General features: G+C 42.3%; 1 protein-coding gene across 1 annotated transcript; it reads left to right on the forward strand.

Moving 5' to 3' along the window:
- The first annotated feature begins 275 nt into the window (after positions 1–275).
- FAF2 (Fas associated factor family member 2) lies at positions 276–17,585 on the forward strand. The gene is made up of 11 exons (XM_053377176.1): positions 276–396; positions 7,688–7,756; positions 8,454–8,588; positions 9,564–9,640; positions 10,188–10,326; positions 10,833–10,918; positions 11,010–11,101; positions 13,312–13,489; positions 14,352–14,523; positions 15,901–16,044; positions 16,804–17,585. The coding sequence occupies exons 1-11, from the start codon at positions 334–336 to the stop codon at positions 16,984–16,986; spliced, it is 1,338 nt and encodes a 445-aa protein (XP_053233151.1). The 5' UTR covers positions 276–333; the 3' UTR covers positions 16,987–17,585.
- The last annotated feature ends 3,147 nt before the right edge of the window (positions 17,586–20,732 follow it).

Raw genomic sequence — 20,732 nt, forward strand, 5'->3', positions numbered from 1 at the left:
GAGAATAAGCTCCTGTCCTCGCTGCTGCCTTTATTGCTGGGTGAGGAGGCTGCTGAAAGTTAGATTTCTCCAAAGTTTGGCAACTATTAACTTTTGTCTCGGAGGAAACAAAAAAAAAAAAGCCAACGAACCACGCAGCACCAAGAAGGAACGGAAAATCCTGTATTATAACTCCCGCTCCCACAATCCCTGTGAGCTTCCACTAGCTACTCTAGACCCCTCTCTTTATTTTATTGTTTGCGGCGGCGGCGCGCGCGGAACGCGGTCGGAAGTTTCGAATTGTCACGTCACTTCCGCGGAGTGACGCAACTGCGGGTCAGAGGCAGCAGCAAAATGGCGGCTCCGGAGGAGCGGGAGCTGTCGGCGGAACAGACCGAGAAGCTACTCCAGTTCCAGGTGCTGGACGCGGGCGCGGCCGGTGGAGGGGGGCGCGGCGGGCTGAGCCAGGCCGGCCGCCTGGGCGGGAGGCTGGGCCCCCTCTCCGCCCTCGCGTGGGTCCCCGGCGCGCCGGGCGGCCAAGAGGAGCGGGCGGCGCTGGCGGTTGGGGGGCGGAGGAGAGCAGGCTGGCCGGCCTGAGGTTTCTGCTGGGCGGGGGGCAGCGGCGGCGGGACCAGAGAGCGGGGCGCGGAGGGTGCGCTCGGCAGAAGCGGCCACAGCCTCGGCCTGACCATCGATGGCCTGATGGCTGCCAGCCTAGGGAGGCCGCCGCCTGGACCTGCCTCCCACCCCCCTGCAACGCGGGTATGGCCGTGGGGTGGGAACCAGCAACGTATAGTCCGTGGGGTCGGCCTGTGAGCAGTTAAGCTTGCTTCGCTGTTTTGTGCTCTTCCGCAGCGTACCATTTAAATAAATAATCACCCGCAGATATTATGCGTTGTGATGGTTAAGAGCAACAAACAGGAAATGAGTCAGTACACCTGTTATGGGGGAGGGACATCCCGGTTGCTAAGCTGATTATTAAAAAGGAGCTTCCCTCCCCCCCTGCTTTTTTATTTTTAAAGGTTGCTCTACTGAGAGGAGAGGAGAATCCCAATTACAAGCTCCTATAGCGCCCAGTCGAGCATATTTTCTTGGAAGTAAATTCCACCGAGTCCAGTGGTCTCCACTGCCAAGTATGAGTGCCCTCTTCCTGCTCTTTAGTATTCCATAGAGAGCCTTAAACTGTCTTGCACCACTTGGCATAAACAATTGAGAGAGTATATTTTGGACTTTCCTAAAAAGTAGAAAGCTCTGTATTGGGGATTCATTCCCATGATGGCTTATAACTTAAACTGTGGTATTTCTTCACACAAGTGGCCTTCTGTTTAGCCAGGGTTGAATGCTTTGATTGCCATTTTGCTCTTTTTAAGTCATGGGCAAGACTGCCTCCCGCACCTTTCAGTTTCTATTAACATTATAACCTTCCATACATGACTGTAGTGGAGAATGTTAATACTGCTCTGACGCTTTTAGCATGGTTGCAACTTTTAATTCTCTCACTGCTGACAGAAGTGGGAGGTTCCAGTAAGAATTATTGACGGTGAGTTGAGCATTTCATAAAAAATCCAAACACTTTTGTAGGGGAGCTGGATGGAGATGGGGCTGAGGAAGAACAGCAACTACTCTGTCTCCCCTCCCCCAAAGATCCAATTTTCTCCTGTTATACCTATATTTGACATTTCTTTGTCAGGGGTCTTAGTCAATTCTTGTCTTCTGGAGGAGGGTTTGTTTTTTTGTTTTTGCCTTTTGGGAGAGCACATTGGGGTGAAAGCACTCCCTTTATTGTTTTGAATAATCACAATATATTAACAATTAAAACAAAATGTAATGTTCACTATTTCTTAAATGTACTAACTGCAAGTCTAAAGAACCTATCCCACACACAGCAGTACTCTTCAAACACCCCTCATTCTTCTAAGTTCCCAATCCTTCTTTTCTCTTTGCTTCTAAAGCTGCTAAATTACCTTAGTTGTACTACTTTGAAGAGATTATTCAGTTTAAGCCATATTCGGGCATTTGATAAATGCCACATACTTTACTGTGTGTGTTTGTTGCATTTTGAAATGCCAGTTGGTAGGTGGCGGCACTTAGAGCCATAGTTGCCTTTGACTGGACTTAATGGTCCAGGTGTCCTTTACCTTACCTTATCTTTACCTCACCATTGATGTGAGGCAGACACCACTGTACTTCACTTTTTTGAGCAAAAAAAGTGAGGCAGTTTGGGGTGGAGGGATATAGTACTGGGCCAGTTGCTCTTGTGGCTCTGTTTGTGCTTGTCTGAAATAAAGAGATGGAGGGAGAACTAAAAATACTGCTATTATATTACCACTCACTTGGCCCAGAAAAAAAATGATACTATGACATTATAATAGGAAATGTATAATAGGCAAGTAGGTGCAATTTGTTGTTCAGCTGCTCACCTAGAACAAATGCTGAGCAGGTAACTGTACTGTTGATCTGGTGTATATTGAAACTATCTACATACATTTGAAATGATGGGAATTTCGAAAATATATGGTTTTGTTAAGACTTAAGACATAAATTGGCTATAATGGGGAGAAGAAAGTGACCATATATGCATTTAGTTTAAAGTAATGCATTTCCAGACCTTCCTTCAAAAATATTTTACAACAGGCGTGGTAAACCTTGAGTCCAGGAGATAAATGTGGGCTCTCTATCTGACTTCTAGGCCTGCCTAGGCCATACTCCACACTGGCTCTGCTCCCTCCTCAAGTGCTTTTGTCTGGCTAGAATGTGTCCTAAGAATGTCTCTTGGTCACCCAGATGGAGGTGTGTAGAAACTTCAGGTTTTTTACTTGGCTGGAATGTAGCCTGTTGTACAAAGATAAGATTCACATCTGCTGGCCTGCAGACGTTTGTTCTGGGCCCTGCCTGTCACTGGCATTCAATCTCTGGAAAGCTGCCCCTGAGGGAGTGTGGTCCTTGGGCTGAGAAGATTCTCCACCCCGTATTACAGAGTCCGCATTTCACTGTTATAAGGCTCAGTTTCATGCATACGTAGTGTTCCAGATAAATGGAATTTTATTTTCTTTGTACATGTAGATGCTATTCTTGTCTCTGTGTATTTCCCTCATTGTTTAGAATGGAAGTGGTCAGCTCTGAACCAAACAAGTGTCGGATGGTGACTTGAAAAATATGTAAAACAATACTTAATTAGCTACTATTAAAGTACACTGAACACTGAAAGGTTTATTTTTTTCTTGAATTATATTTGAATTAAAGGGCTGGCTACCTTTTCTGTCAAGTCCGGTGTCCCACGATGTGGGTGGAAGGAATGAGGCCCACATCTGTGCCTTTCAAAGTGAAAGTACAGACTGGGTCAGCTGTTGGCTAGTCTTATCTGTACCTTCAAAGGTATCCTTCAGTCAGGAGACTGTCCAGCACTGGATTGCCTCCTACCTATGGAGGTGTTGATTGGACTGGCTTACATGCATGTATGGTCTGTAGGTTCACCACAAAATTAAAGGATTTGGTGCCCCATGGTAATAAATGCTCTTACTAATAAATGAGAATTAAAACTTGGAACTTTATTGATAATACCATTGCATATCCCATCTTAAAGTGAACCTGCAGCTGGTATCCAGAAAAACAACTTCCTTAAATTAACTGAGAAACTTTACCAAATTGTATCTGTCATCTATATCATGTTCAGTCTTTGATTGCTGCACTTGTACAAGAACAAATTCTCAGCCTGGCAAAGGCTTTTGTTCTGTTAGAGTCAGGTGCTCCTCACCTTGGAAACATAATTCTCTGGAATTTGGCAATGGTTTGGAAGTTAACAGCAGAGCTAGTTACAGGCTTCTTGGAAATGTTTCACTTGTATAACATAGAGCAAAACCAAACGTGATGTTAAATGTATGAATGCATTTAGCATGTGTAAATTTTTACTAAACACCAATTGCAAGCCTGGTCAGGTTTGGGTCCATGGCATATGGGGAAGGTAGAGGAAGATGGACTTGTGGGATTTCTGTCTCTAATGCTAAAATAACTTGACTGATCTTCGCTTTGCACTGAACCACGTTGGATCAGGTAGTTCAGTGCCACTAGCTGCTTTGTGTCTACTGTGGGTCCACTCTCCTTTCTGCTTGGCTCAGTGGGTCTATCTAAGCACCTTCTGAATTGCACCTCAAAGCAGTAAATACTCTAGTGTTAGAAATATACATACAGTGGTATTTATTCATCTTCTTTATTAGTAAAATCATTTATTGGACATTTAACCTGAAAAACCCTTCAGAATAAATGGTACAGTTGACCACAAGGGGCATATTCTACTGCGATGTTAGAACATTTTCATTTACTGCAAAACTAAAATGAACAAAAAGCATTCTTTCAAGCAATTAAAATGCCTTTTTTCTGTCCTTTGAAAATACGGTAGCTGGTGATATGCCAGTTTTTTCCCCTGGCTGCTGTAAAGGGGGTTCTGCTGTATGTATGCAAGAGGCCCTTCAAGTCACCGGTGGATAGGCGAAATTGATGACTGGAATCTCAGATGAGAATGCACCCATCAGATTTAGTGATCTGATCTTATAGCCATCTTTAAGCCATGGAATATATTTGCAGGAGTTAGCTGATACAGAATTGTTTTGGATTGCATCTTTACAAACAGTAGTGTGGGAAAAGTTCCAATGCTTCATAAATGTTGTGCAGTTCCATGGTTATAAGACTGAAGAGGGCTTCTGGTTCCACTCTGCCTTAATAGAGGCAGCCCCCATGACAGTGGGAGATCATAGGCAAAGGAAAAACAAGGATGATTGAAGGTAAATCATCCTTGCAAATTCCCCTCCGAATTTGTCTCAGTACCTGGCTCTCACTCTAGCATGGAATGTGGGAGGTGCAAAAGCGCTTTGTCTGCTGAAAACCCTCCAATGCCGCCATTAAGAAGCAGAGGTTCTCCTGTTAATTAGAGCTTAATTGGACTAAAGTACAGGCGCGTGCTAGAAGAGATGAAATCACAAACTGCAGAACAAACCAACTGCAAGGACTTTAAGGTTTGAATTTGAGATAAGACTTCATCTGATGCAAAAGATGGTGGGTGGGAAGCCTACGGTTTCTTTATTTAAAGTTTTCTTCTCTACAGTTATGATTCAGCAACCTTCCCCTGAATGTTGGATCAAATTATATTTGTACAAGTGATGATGGAAGAAATTGGATTATAAATACGGTATATAACATCAAATGGAACTGTGTGTAAAAAAGGAAAAAGGGAGGGAAGCTCTATTTTGCAACAAGTTTATGATGGAAACTTAGACCTGACTCTTCCCCATCCTTTATTATCTACGAAGTGAACTAAATAACGCTAAGAGGACTTGGAATTTAATTTAATTGGAAGGATAACTGGCCATATATCTTCAGCTGGAAGGAAGGATGAAAGGAGTTTGGGAGCTGCCAAGGAACTGATAAGATTCTTTATTGAGTCATCTGCAGTTTGACAGACCGCTCTTCTTCCCAGGCTGAGAGGAAAAATGGTGAAAATAGTTTATTTACTGGGACAGAGCCACTTTTGCAGCTGTTGTTAAAGTTCTCAGTGCAAAACAACGAAGCATGGGAAAGAGCGATGGAGAAATTTCTGGAACAACAGCTCCGCCCTAGGCATGATGTATTATAGCAACAAATGGGGTGGGGTGGGGGAGACATAACATCTTACAAGGACAGGAAGAAATGCTACAGATAGAATAATTGCCACACACAGGAAGAACAAGGATATAGTTTGAGTTCCTCACTTGAAGCTTTATAAATCATTTAATGTGTCAACACGAATAGAAGTTATTAATATTGCAGTTGTTGTATAAGGGATTATTGTTATTATGATGACCGGAATGTACTTGAAACTAGTTAGACTTTAGAACGCAGAATTAAAGAAAATCATCAAATCTAGCATGCAGGGGGGCCACTTTAAATAAATTATATAATTCTGTATTTGCATGATTGGTATTAATAATTGTATTATAAATTGGTATTGTTATAGTGAGGCTATTATTGGACTGTAATTTAAAACTAATAAAAATATTATTTTAAAAAAACACTGAAGAGAACAGCATTAGCAGTTAGTTTTGTGCCTGTTTTTCATTCTGACCTTGAGTAAAGTAGTTACAGATAACTGTGAAAAATGTTATACACACAGACACATTAGTACAAAAGCTGAGATTCTCAGAATGCCAAATTTGGCAGAAGATATACCAGGTTTGACACTTGCATGGCAATCCAGTAGACATGGAAACATGTAGGCTGTTGTCCCCATCTGTTGTAATGGTGGTTCTGAGGAAGAAAGCTTACAAGACACGACAACTGCATTATGTTACACCTATAGGGAGAAAAGAGGGTTTTAAAGAGGGATTCTTGCTAAATTGTGTATAGTTTGAAATGCCCAACCCCCCCTATTGAGACCTGTATGAAAACACTGTAGTGTAGAGTTTGTTTTGTCACGTAAAGCTGCTACAGCCCTTTACATACTTTTAAACAGAGAAAATTCTGGCATCCAATTTTACTGCATATTGCAGCAGTTCTAGCTGTATGGGAGTGCAAATGAGCTTTTGAACTTTGTAGATTGGTAAGCAGCAGTACCATTTTAAGCACATTGAAAAGGTCAACTGTCAGTCTAGAAATGTGAAGAAGCAGTAGGTGCACATGCCCATTCAGGAATATGTTTCAGAAAGGCATCTAAATTAGTTGAATTTTTAGGGAATGAGCATTGTAAATCCTGTTCCGAGGCTTATTTGTGAGACTTGCTCTGTCAGTGTTGTGAGAGGAAAAATTACGCTCTTCTAAGTATTATGGTGCTAACTAGGAATGTTATAAGAAATTATCTCTGAAGAACTAATTAGGCAATAATTCACTGCTTTGCAGAGCAAAGCTTGTTACCTCACATGTCCAGCACAATTGGAGGTTGAGCAAAGATGAAACAAGACCAGGAATACCAGCCTAACTAGCTGAGTGGAATGCTACAGCCTGAGGGCTTCTGTTGAATTATTTCTGTGTGCCTGCATGCATTCTGTTAGTGCAGTGTGGCATTACATATAGTGGCAATATATCCTTGGTTGAAAGCATACCTACTGTTATTCTGATGATAAATGTATGAACTCACGTCTGCAAAGAGCAGATTGGAGATGAATCACAATTTGGACAGAGAATGCTAATAAATTAAAAGCTCAAAATAAACTGGAAAAAGAAGTGCTAATGAAAAGCAGTAAAGTGTTTAATCACAGTGCTGTAACTCTAGTAGGACTGTTCTTTAGAAATAAGAGAGCTCAGAGAGGTGAAGGCAAAATCAGAATAATTTTATTCTATTGATTGATTGCACTTATATCCCACCTTTATCTCCAATGAGTTTGAGGTGGCGTACATGGCTCTCCCCTCCGTTATTTAATCCCCGCAACAACCCGGTGAGGTAGTTTAGGCTGAGAGTCAGTGACTAGCTCAGGGTCACCCAATGAGCATTGTGGCTGAGTCGGAATTTGAATCCTGGTTTCTCAGGTTCTAGTGTGACCAGCTGTCTTGTGGAAAGAGAATCTCAAGACTCACAAAGTTTGATGTTTGCTCCTTTTGTGAGGCAGTTTGTTTACAAATGCCTTGTTGAATTCTGATTTCTGAATGGAAGTGGCTTAAATGAGAAACAAAATAAAATTTGATTTGAGGACTGTATTATGTATTGTTTTAACTTAAGTTCTTCCACCCCATTTCTTGCCCTCAGGACCTGACTGGCATAGAGTCCATGGACCAGTGCCGTCATACACTGGAACAACACAACTGGAACATAGAGGTACTGTCTCACTTGGAGCTGGCTTGCTTGCTTGCTTGTTGCACTTGTTGCTTACCAACAGTAGAGGGTATCCATTGCTTTTTCTCCTCTTTGATCCAATATGCTTCTGTGGTACTTCCCACTATCCCTCTGGAGCAGGGGTGTGGGTGGTTGGGGAAGGTGGATATACAAAAGTTCCTTCCCCATTCAACTAATGGAAGCCTCTGGTCCAGTACAGGTTTCCAAAGACATTAGAGCCTAATGTCATTGCGGTGGGGTAAATACACCCCACCATTGGATACAGCCCAATGACTATGTGCCTCTGAAGTCAGGTCAAAGTCAGAGCCACCCCTGAACAGACCCCTTCTTTTGTTACCATCCTCTGCACCACCCTTGCAGAGGGCACACAAAGAAGGACCTTGGATGAACAATGGGGATCCAGATTCTGCACACACAAAAAACGAATTCTGCAGCCTCTAGTGATATTGATTATACAAAATTAGCATTTTCCCTAATTTGAATAAATCCGTATTTTTAGTTTTTGCTCTGTGGAATTCTGATGACCAGGGGACGATGCAAAGAGCTCAGCAAAGCTGTCTTTCTGACTACAGTATTAAATATCTTAGTCATCATTTTATTTTTTGCTATATACTTTCTAAAAGAATTTTCTGTGTGATAGGTAAAATATGCTAACCAGTCCTTGTTACGCCCTCCATAGGCAGCTGTTCAGGACCGATTGAATGAGCAAGAGGGTGTCCCAAGTGTCTTCAATCCACCACCTTCTAGACCGCTACAGGTCAACACTGCTGACCACAGGATCTACAGCTATGTTGTTTCAAGGCCGCAACCAAGGGCAAGTTCTATAACTGAGATTAGCTTAACTAGGGAAGCATTTGTTCTCTGTGGTCAGTTCTATGAAACAATAAAGCACCTACAGTGGTACCTCTGGATGCAAACTGGATCCGTTCCGGAGCCTTGTTCACATCCTGAGCAGAACACAACCCGCATCTGCGCGTACGCGGGTTGCGATTTGCCACTTCTGCACATGAGCGTGACGTCATTTTGAGCGTCTGCGCATGCGCGAGCGACGAAACCCAGAAGTAACCCATTCTGTTACTTCTGGGTCACCGCAGGACGCAACCTGAAAACGCTCAACCTGAAGCGTCTTTAACCCGAGGTATGACTGTACAAGGAAAATACTTTTCTGCAGGTTTAGAACACAGATGTTACCTTGAATGGGGTCTTCTTTTCTATAAGAGGCTGTGTGGTTACTTTTGTTGTCCTGTTGTAAAAATGAAAAGCAGAACAGCAAAGGAAAATGATACTTAAAAGCCAAACATTTGGTAATTATTTCAATATGCCTCAAGCTGGGGTGAGGGGTGGGGGAAAGGAATAGAAAAACACTTGTTGCTGATGAGAACCAACATCTAGGAATTGTATCTCTGAGGTTAAATAGCAAGACATCAGTTTCCAAATGTGTGCTAAAATATTTCATTAACATAGCTGCTTCAAGATAAAATAAATTTAAGCTGGTACAGTGGTACCTCGGTTTACAAATTTAATCCGTTCCTGAAGTCCGTTCTTAAACCAAATCCATTCTTAAATCAAGGCGCGCTTTCCCTAATGAGGCCTCCTGCCGCTGGGGCCCTTCCACCGTTCGGCTTTTGTTCGTAGACCAAGGTAAAGTTCGCAAACCGGAACGCTACTTCTGGTTTTGTGGAGTTCATAAACCGAATAGTTCATAAACAGAGCTGTTCGTAAACCAAGGTACCACTGTACTTCAAAGGAATGGCGTGATAAGGACCTAACTTTCTCTTTGTCATTTCAGGGCTTGTTAGGTTGGGGTTACTATTTGATAATGCTTCCATTCCGATTTACATATTACACATTACTTGATATATTTAGGTAAGTGCACACCTGTTTATGTTTGCATATTGAGTTTATTGAGTTTGCATGTTGAGTTTATTGCTTTATTCTGAAGTTTGCCACTACTCCTTAGTTAAGGTAATAGTCTATGGCAGATGTGGGCAGGAGACTAGATACTGGTTCACTTGTAGATTAGTGGCCAATTTCTGAAGGCCCACTTTGTAGTTCTCAGGCATTGATTAGGTCATTTATTTGTTTCTAGTCATTAGATGATTGCAAAACAAAGTTTAGCAATATAAAATAAAGACAAGTTAGCGCTGGAAATCTTGCAAACTTGCTGGGCTCTGCTCTGGAAATCTTGGTATGGTCTAACAATGTTTCTAAACAAAGGTGTTTACCTGGAATATCACAATTTTGGCATGGTTGGTTTTTGTTAAGAAATCTTTAATATGGGTTTTTGTGTTGTAAATACGGGTGACAGAAACATATATAAATAAACAAATGTAAAACTGAAATCATCCCACTCATGTTCTGAAGGTGCTAGAATAACCAGTAGCTGATATTTCAATTTTATACTCTTTCCTAGGTTTGCTTTGCGTTTCATACGCCCTGATCCTCGTAGTCGGGTCACTGACCCTGTTGGTGATATTGTTTCATTTATTCATATGTTTGAAGAAAAATTTGGAAGAATACATCCTGTTTTCTACCAGGGAACATACAGTCAGGTTGGTACAAGAGATGTCAAAGAGTTACGTGGTGTTGTCCTGTCTTGAAGTGGAGATTCTTGGAAGAGTAATCTTGAGTTATCCCTTGAGGCAAAATGTTGTAGACATATATTGTAGGTAATATAAAATAGTAACCTGAGATATTTAATTGGAAGGTACGTTTTGTTAACTGTTGCCTATGTTACAATGTATTGGAAATAGAATCACTCTGCTAATACAGTAACTTCAGTTTTTCAATGCGTGGTTCTAGTAGTGCTAATAATAAAAGAGTCTGCCTTGGGTGAAGACCATATCAAAGACCCACTACTTGGTCTAGCACAGCCACAGTGCTCCTTATCCAATGAGGAAGGTTTGCTGTGCATGATTTGGCAAAAAAATTAGCACAGTTATAGTCTTTGTGTACATGCTATGATCTGATGACCTGACGCTACTTTTTTCACTTGAGCACAGTGTCAAATTGTCCAGATTTCATCTCTCTAAAACATCCTTATGTTTCTTCTCTCAAGGCACTGAATGATGCAAAGAGGGAGCTACGCTTCCTCCTTGTTTACCTTCATGGTGATGACCATCAAGACACTGATGAATTCTGTCGGTAGGTTACTTCAGATTTTTTTTATTATAAATGGTGGTGTGAGTTCTGGGTGCGGTTTCACATGAGTTTATCTTTTATCCTTTCCAAACAGCAACACCCTTTGTGCACCTGAAGTGATCGCCCTCATAAATACAAGGATGCTTTTCTGGGCTTGTTCCACAAATAAACCAGAAGGATATAGAGGTACGTGTTTTGATTACAACTCTGCCTTAATGTAATGTTTTATAAACACTTGCAGCCCAGTCCTAAGCATGTTTACTTAGAGTTATGGCCCACTCTAATCAGTGGTGCTTCCTCTAGAGTAAGTATGCATTGGATTGCAGCCTTGAACTATAATCTTATATGATGAAAATAAATGCTTTTGAACTGGTGGGATATAGTCAAGCAAATGTGTTTAGGATCAGGCTGTCAAAATAAGCTGTTGTGTCTGTTTTGTATTTTATTCTGCCCCCTTTTACTATATGGGAAACATACCATTACATGAAACAGCTAGGAGGGATTTGCGGATGCCAGTCATAGATATGCTGGAGCCACCCACACGTTGAAACAGGAGCAGGGCCAATTGTTGGATCTGGCCCCAAAGTTGCATTCCTAGACTATCAACATCTTCAGTGTCTGTACAGAGAGTGGAGAAGGAGCCCTTGCGTCATAAAAGATGGAAGTGCTGTTGCTTATTAGGAAATGAGTGTTGATTATGGAATAGAAATACGCCCGTCTGAGGCACTCCCATTGAAGAATTGGATTTGTGGCCTGGGTGTGGTTCTGGATGCTCAGGTGGCAGTTGTGGCCAGGAATGCTTTAAGTGGATTAGCCTGGTGTTGCAGCTATGCTTGTTTTGGAGAAAGCTGATCTGGCTACTTCACACACAGGATTTAGTCATAGGGAGTTTGGATTACTCCAGCATACTACACTTGGAGCTGCCTTTGCTGAGTGCTGAGAAACAACAGCAGAATGCTTTAGTGCATAATGTTAACTGAGGCAAGTGACTGAAACCATGGAGCTCCACTGCGTTGGCTGCTAGTTTGTTTTCAAGTCCATTTCAAAGTGCTGGTTGCTACTTTTTAAAGTCATGTGGATCTTTCCTGGTCACTTGAATCTGGGTTAGTCTTGCTCTGTGTACCTATACTGACTGAAGTATTGCTGGTTGAAAGGGACACAGGGCTTTCTTTGTCAGGGCACCCAGACTCTGGGAATCCCTGTCTTGGGTGACTTGTGTGACACTTTGGTGATATTACAACATTGATAATAATCATAATGTTTTGTAGAATGTTTTGAATTATAACTGAATTGTTTCCCTTCTAAAATGCTGATGTTGTGTTTATTTTTGTACTGATTTTAATTATACCATTATATATTCCTGCATTGCAGGGAGCTCTGGTTGGCAGTACCCATGTGAAACCAGTACTAGTGGGGCTTGCGTTTGGCATCAAATTTAAAAGGTGCAGATACAAGCTGCACATGCCAAGCAACCAGAAATGCATTTTAAGCCTCAGGATTCTTCCTTTGCACCCCACATCTGCTTCCCGGTGCCATATATACGTAATCGGGTATGGGGCAGGTGGGCATGCCTTGAAGAAAATGGCCTCATATGCCAAATTAGGACCCCTGCTAGCCCTGATTGGGCCTGTAAGCTGGAGGTTCCCTGCTGCTGTTACATTAACTTTGTGTCTTGGTTTAATGAGAAACTGGACAGGTAACATGCCATGGTGTGTGGAGGTTCATGGGCAGAAAACTGTTGAATAATTATTCAGTCTGATTTCCCCAATTTCTCATTGAGATGACTCCCTCCTCCCTCTTTGTGAATGCGTTTTCATTTATTAAAGTCAGAACTATTGAGACCATTGCCTTAAGGTTCTGAAGGCTGCCCTGAATTATGATCGCGTTCTCTAATATTTTCTCTAGTGCCTCCTTCCTGAATTTTGAAAAGGGGTTTCCTTTTGTCTGATGCTGCTGATCATTAAAAACATAGGTTTTCTGGGAAGGTTATGTATATGCCTTTGATACTAGATCTCCAGTGTGAATTAGCTGTTGGACTAGAACTCCAAATGCCGAGAACTGAAGGCCACTTCCTCTTAAAAGTGTAGAAGAACTGTAGAAGCTGAAAGTTGGAATAGTCTTCATGTTGCATAAGAGAAAGGACTACATCTCAGTGGCAGAGCACATGACTTCCCTCTGGAAGGTCCCAAGTTGAATCCCTGATGCCTGGATACACAACGATCTATGATAGCAGGGCTTCGAAAGACAATTCACAAAACCATAGAATGTCACTTCCAGAGTAGACAATAGTGGGTTAGATAAATAGTATGACGGAGTTTAATGCAGCTTCATCTCTTTGTAAATGCCCTATATGTTAAGACTGCAAATGCTGACTATATTGTATGCATTTGTCCTAGTGTCACAGGCCTTACGTGAGAACACCTACCCATTCCTGGCAATGATCATGCTGAAAGATCGTAGAATGACCGTAGTTGGGAGGTTAGAAGGACTCATCCAACCTGATGACCTCATTAACCAGCTGACATTCATCATGGATGCCAACCAGACATACTTGGTATCTGAGCGCCTGGAAAGGTACTAGGTCAAAAACAAGAGATGCCATCTCCACTCTCCACCTTACTGTACTTAATTAAATCTGTGATTATCTCTTCTGTGGAAAAACTACCGACTGCTCAATCTGCCTTAATTATCTGGGCATAGAGTAAAAGAGAAGAAAAATATATATCCCATAAACTGCAGCTATCTGTTTAATTATATGACTCTTGTTCATATATGTTGCTGGCAGATTGCTAATGTAGGCTATAACAGATTGAGGTAGATTGCAGGCTTTCAACAATAGTGTGTTAGTGTTGGATGGGAAGAGATTGCCTCTAGTTCTTAACTCTAGTTGGCATACTGCTGATTTCTGGCACCAGGTTGCTTTGTCACTAAGAAGAAGTGGACTGCTGATGCTGTTCACAGGGAGAGAAGGCTGTCTTCTTAAGAGATACTAGCCGTGGGGTATTTTTTTCCAGATTCTTGCTTGCGTCTCAAAGCACCTTAAGATTCAAGCATCATAGGTCAGCATGGGCAAGGGCCCAGTAGAGGTCCACAAGTGGAGGCGCTTGCTGCTCTTTGCTGCTGCCCACCTACTTACTCCACTGAGCCAGCAAATGGAACAGGAGGAGCACAAGCTGTTTGAGGGAGAGGGCAAGCAAGAAACTGGTAGAAGCTGCTGCTGCTGCTACTTGGTATCAAGAAGGAAAAGGAGCAGCAGCAGCTGCTGTTCCCACATGCAAATAAGAAAATGCTGCTATGCCTAGTCGTAATGCAGAACCACTGGGACAACCCTCCTAGTTAGAAATACATCTTTCCCCTAGTAAAAATCTGAAATTTCTTCAGGCACTCTAGCAGTTCTTGTCAGGTTGGCACTAATACATTTCCCCTTTTATCTTAGAGAAGAGAGAAACCAAACTCAGGTCCTTAGACAACAACAAGATGAGGCATACCTGGCTTCATTACGGGCTGATCAGGAGAAAGACCGCAAGAAAAAGGAAGAGCGGGAAAAGAAGAAGAGGAAGGAGGAGGAGGTGCAGCAGCAGAAGCTAGCAGAGGAGAGACGGCGGCGGGTGAGAATTGAATGTGTCAATAGCAGTGAATCACAGGTTTCAGGTGCAATTTTCATAATAAGAATAGGTGCCTCAGCTATGAATGCAGGTGGGAATGACTGGCTCTTGTAGACGGCCTTATATTACTGCAAATTTAGTACTGGCACTTTGGAAATGGGAGCAGTTACTAGTTTGTGCAAGACCACTCCTAGTTGGTTAGCCTGCATTTCATAGTACAGTATGAGCCAGGATTCAGATCCTGTAAATTAATCCATTAAAATTCTGATCAGTGAACAGTAGTTTATTTTAGAGAATTCAGATCATGTCACACTTAATGTTTCTCTCTCCCCCCGCCCCATTAATACAGTTTATTTATACAGTGGTACCTCGAGTTACAAATGCTTCAGGTTACAAACTCCGCTAACCTGGAAGAGTTACCTCGAGTTGAGGACTTTGCCCCAGGATGAGAACAGAAATCGTGTGCCAGTGGCACAGCGGCAGCAAGAGGCCCCATTAGCGAAAGCACGCCTCTAGTTAAGAACAGTTTCAGGTTAAGAACGGACCCCCGGAACAAATTAAGTTTGTAACTAGAAGTACCACTGTATTTATTTACAAGTAGCACGGTTACTTGCAGAATAAAGCAACAATGTTTAGTTGCCAGATCCATTTACTAGTTTCCATTCTCTTGATGGTTATAATTCAGATCACTTTTTCGTGTGCCTGCATTAGAGTATGAGATTTCAAGCAAGTCTTCCTCTTCTAGAAGTTTCCCATTAACACATATTCTATTTGAAAGATAAATTATTTTAGAATACGTGCAAAAACAAATGTTTTAATAGGAATAAACTTTGTGTAGAATTATCAGTTGAAGCTCATTACAGGCACCATTGGGTGGGAGGATGCCCTAAATTCGTATTTTCATAATAGGCTTTCCATCATCCCAGGATGCAGTTCTTCACAATTCCCTTCCTTTGGACCAAGGCACCAGAAACAAGTGTACATACTACACATTCTGCTGGAAGACTGATAAAGCTTTGGGTATAGCCTAGTTAGTCCCAACAGAAAGCATCACTTAGCAAGAGTTCCAATGAGTGGTGATTTCTTGAGTGAACGTTTTGACTCCAAATGAATGCAGTAACTGGCTGGGTTATTCCTACTGATGAACACTCCACACCTTCATGCAAACCTTATAAAGGCTCTTGCCAGAATTCTACATATTGGAATATGACTTGGCAATCTAATTTTGAGGCCCATTTGAAATGAGGCGACAGTTAACTATTGATATGCTTAGTTCCATTGACTGTTGCTGTGCTGATCTAGTGGCTACAGCTTTATTTGTATTTTGTCATACTGTTGGAGCTGCTGCCATTTCTTCATATTTCCATTTTATCCCTGAAGACTCTGCAGGAGGAGAAGGAACGGAAATCTGAATGCCTTCCACCAGAGCCGCATCCTGATGACCCAGAAAGTGTCAAGATCGTCTTCAAAATGCCCAATGACTCCAGGGTGGAGAGGCGATTCCATTTTACACAGTCTTTAGCAGTAAGGATGGGGCAAAATTTTGTGGCTGATAATTATTTGAGAAGCAGAAATTGAGCTCTGAATCTGCTTTAGCAGCTGGCGATTCATACAGATAAAGGGGAGACCCAGTATGCAGAAGTGGAGGAATGGTGGAGCTGAGCAATGCAGTAATATCCTTACCATTTTTGCAAAGCCTCTTATCTTAACCTAACCAGTGGTCTACCCTTAAAGAAATACACCCTGGGCTACTCACTTTGCTTTATAACTTATTAGGACTCTAACCTGGATCTCCCACATGGAGACTAGGATGTCTCTCTGTTCCATCATGCAGGCCCTTAGGAAGGAGTGGGTTGAACCCAGTGTCCCTTCCATGAATATAAGGACTTCTTCAATTCACGCAAGACACTGAGATCCAATGGAGGCTGGAGGAAAGAGAGTGGAGATAGTTCGAGTTCCCCATTCCCCCTGTAGGCTCCAGCACCTTCTCCCACACTGTTCATCTCCTCCAAATTTCCTTCAGCATGAATGTTCCACGAAAAGTTCTGCTCTTAGTAACAGTGGATATATGAGGAAACTTACTGCTCAAGTAACATTTTATACAAATTAGGTACATTGTGATTGCATGGAGGCCCCTCTCTAAGATGATCATGAAAAAATGGCCATCTTACTGGGTATTCTTTCCATAAACACAGAAGAGTGTTGCAGTGTGAGGGTCTGCTTTCTGCTCTCAGTTGCAAGGCATTCGGTCATTTGGTGAATAACTGTCTACTACCTCCTTAGGTGATCCATGACTTCCTATTCTCTTTGAAAGAGAGCCCGGAGAAGTTCCAGATTGAGGCCAACTTCCCTCGCCGTGTCCTGCCCTGCCTTCCGACAGAGGAGTGGCCCAACCCACCCACGCTGCAAGAAGCTGGACTCAGCCACACGGAAGTTCTCTTTGTGCAGGACCTCACGGACGATTGACATTTTCCCAAAATACAGAGATGGAAAGAGAAATTCCTACTATAATACAATATTTTTTTTAAAAGACTGCTGCGTACACATGAGGGATCAGAGACTGTGGCCTAGGCCAGCCACGCCGTATGTCTGCACTGGCGGGAGAAACTGCACACTCACGCACACGCAACCCCTTTTACATCCAGAGGGCCGATGGGAGGGGCCACGGTTTGCCCTCCCGAGAGAGGGGGAGAAACGGCAGCTCTTGGTAAATATTGCTTTTATTGGAAATAATATACCCCAACATTCTGACATTAGAACACCCAACGTTTTGCTGCTTGTGACAGCTAAAGGACACCGTACCTGTGGGCCAGGTTGTCTTCTGCCCAGGTAGGGGAGGGATGGGCAGAGGGTCTTTTTTTCCCTTCCAGCTTCTTACTCTGTATAAATCTCTTAAATATTTCTTTTGCTTTGTAATGACCAAAGGAGAACGGGGGTAACAGTGGTTTTTGGTTTATTTTGTTTTATAAGGAGCTGGTTGACATTCTTAACCACAGGGGTTCTTCTCCAGGGTTGTTAGCCTGCGTAGTGTAATAAACTCTGCCTCTAGTGTGCCTGTGCTAACACCTCTGACTGTCAAGTGTCTTACTGGCCCAGATGATGGCCTGACCTAACCTGTGCACACACAGCTTTAGTAGCGAAATTCCCTTGGGTCATGTTGCAGCAGCAATCGGGACTCAATACTGCCTTCTGCACAGCATCTTAGGCTTGCCTTGGCTCACTCTGGAGGAGTGTTTGTGACTGTGCCAGTGAGGGATATGTCTCTTGCAATAGCCACATGAGGCAACTGCAGCAGTGACGGGAAGGCAGACACAAAAGTTGAGCTAACTTAAAGGACTGCAGACATTTTTGTTGAGCCAAGGTTGTCATTTTGTCAGTGTTAATGGGGATGGTATCTGCCTGCCTTGAGGACACTGCAAGTGTTAAACGATGAGCTGTGTGTTGCAGCTAGAGCCCCCAGAGCTCTGAAAGGCAGCCTGCAGATTTTACAGATGCAGGCCTCTCTTAATAACTGCAGCTGTTGCCTGTATTAAGGCAGATTCAGTCTTGTTGCCCTTTAGTGCAATGGGATGTTCATGAGGTCAGGAAAGCTGCCTTCTGAAGTCTTTCCAGCTAACAAGGAGTCTCTCAGTTGTGTAATTTTCTTAGGCATATGGAAGTTAAGAGCAAAGACTTTCTTATGGAACTGGCTGGGCTCTTTTCTGTTTCCTTGTGATGAAGGAACCTCCACTTGCTACTGTATATACTGCAGAAAATATTGCCTCCTGCGAATGAGCATCATTTGGAATCCGAGCTGGACTCATGAAATACAGTATTACTCTTATTTGCCAGACTTAGCTTCCCTTCTCTTTTTTGATTGATTGGATCAGAAGCAGAAGAATACTAATTTTTCTGTCCTCCTTACTATATGAATCAAGAAAACTGAGTTAAGTAAGGATTATAAAAGGGAGATGAAATGAACACAGTCTTTCTGTGGGAATACGGGTTCAAGGTGAACCTTGTGTGTGCTCTGTTCTTACACATATTTTTCCATAGGTATTGATTCATCTGATGGTATTCCCTGCCTAAAGAATTCTCGCTACTCTCAAAAATTCAGATAATTTCTCAGCTATTGGCTTTATGCCTTTTGGTTAGCATGTGAAATTCTTGGATAGAACAGACTGAAGCATGGCCCTGGCCCTCTTCTCTAGAGCATCTGAATGCCTTTTGGGCCTTTATCATAAGTGTAGATTGATGCCATTTTCGTAGAAAGCAAAAACGTGAGAATACTTTCACACCCCATAATGATGTGCTTAACTCACCCCAACCCCTACTTTATTTGTGAATCTTGCAGTTGCTCAATTCATTTTAAACATGCTGCATTGCATAACTTAATACTAATTAGTTATCTAATTAGCAAAGTTAGAGCATGAGCAAATATGATTTGGGGGAAAAGGCAAATTATCTGCCAGATCTTCTAGTGGGCACTAGTGTTAAAAGATGTGGTTTGCACTGAAAATTTACAGATTTTACACTTTTTTTTTACACTAGTATTGCTTTTTGCCAAACTGGAACGAGTTAATACTGCTGGAGTGAATGCAGGATGTAAAGGTTAGGTAGGTTCATTTTGGTTTGACCACTTGCTATTTTCTAATAGAAAGTTTCCAGCCCATACACAGTCTAAGCAAAGGAAGAAAATCAAGTCACAGTTCAATAAAGACTCTTGTGATACAAGAGTTTTTTGAATATGGGTGATCCAACAAGCATCGTATCACGTAAGCAAGTGTGACACAACGTAGGTGGGCAGGAGATGCAAATCCTACTGAGCTGGCAGTGGCCAACCAAGAAAGATCTTGGGAGTTAGAGTGAATGGCTTAATCAAAAATTGACCCAGTGGGCAGCAAATGCAAGAACTGCCACTGGTAGAGCATCTGCTTTACAATGCAGCAGGTAGGGTTGGAAAAGACCCTGGCCCGGAGGGTTGCTTCCAGTCAGTGTAGACAATTATGACTTGGTGTAAGGCTGCTTTTTGTGTTCCCTAAAACAGACCTATGCTATATTCTACCTTCATGGTCAGAGGCAGTATTCCATGGTATACCAATTGCTGGGAATCTCAGGTGAGATACAGTGATGCCTGTGGAGAAACCCATGAGCAGGACAAGAGCACACTCCCATCCTGCAGTTTCCAGCCAAAAGCATTAATGCCTCTGTCCATGGAGGCAGAACATCGCCATTGTTGCAAGTAGCCATTGATAGCTTAATTCATAATTTGTCTAAACCTTTCTTTAAAGCCATCCCAAGTTGCTGGCCATCCGTGCCTCCTGTGGGAGTGAGTTCTACAGTTTTAACTGTGCAGAAACCCTTCCTTTTATCTGTCCTAAATCTTCCAATATTCAGCTTCTTTGGATGTCCACAAGTTCTAGTGTTACGACCAATGGAGAAAAAACATTTTCTCTAGCCACCACCTCCAGTTATTTGGAGTTTGAGTGAAACATGGAGAGTCCTTAATGTAGCATGTTTAGCTTTAAAAACAAAACTGAATAGTAGATCAACTTGTTGCACTCTGTTTCCCACAATGGCTAAGCGGACGTCTCCAGAAAGTCTACAAGGAGACATATGCTGTTGCTCTGAATCTGGAGGTCTCCAATAGTAGTAATCACTACTTAACCACTGGTAGACCTTTCTGTGAATTTGTCCAAACATCAGTCATGCTTTTTAAAACAAAAAAAGTGCTAACCATGATATTTAACAAACCACTGACACACTGAAAGCAAATCTGCAAACTACCATGGGCATTGGAAAACGCTTACTTTGTTTGCTGAGAGCAAGTTGCTCCAGGTATCACTGGTGCCAGAGTAGACAGTATATTTTAAAAATGCTAACATTCCACTTCTTAGCTTGTGCTTGGTTACTTGTGTCACGGAGCTGCAGCAGATAGGGACTACAACCCACACATCATAGAAGCTGTATTAGTTGAAAGCAAGGGGTGACACTACCACATCAATCACCGAGAAGCTGGTGGGAATGCTAAACATGCTGCAACTTAAAAAGGTTGTGTCATTGTTCCATAACCAAAATTAAGATGGATGCTGAAGTTAATGTTTCAGGGGCACAGTAACTTCCCTGAAGCCGGCGAGGGAAAATTCATGTGCCTTCATAGCACATTCACTTTTTTATATTTTACTGTCGCACTGATAAGAGCATAAAGCAAATTAACACATATTTTCTTTAGA

This window comes from Podarcis raffonei, chromosome 2, assembly GCF_027172205.1.
Source record: "Podarcis raffonei isolate rPodRaf1 chromosome 2, rPodRaf1.pri, whole genome shotgun sequence".
NCBI classification, from domain to species: Eukaryota; Metazoa; Chordata; class Lepidosauria; order Squamata; family Lacertidae; genus Podarcis; species Podarcis raffonei.

Coding starts and splice junctions, on each gene's coding strand:
- FAF2 (XM_053377176.1), top strand. CDS start 334: ATGGCGGCTCCGGAGGAGCGGGAGCTGTCGGCGGAACAGACCGAGAAG. Junction 9,641..10,187: donor ACATTACTTGATATATTTAG/GTAAGTGCACAC, acceptor ACTCTTTCCTAG/GTTTGCTTTGCGTTTCATAC. Junction 11,102..13,311: donor TAAACCAGAAGGATATAGAG/GTACGTGTTTTG, acceptor CATTTGTCCTAG/TGTCACAGGCCTTACGTGAG.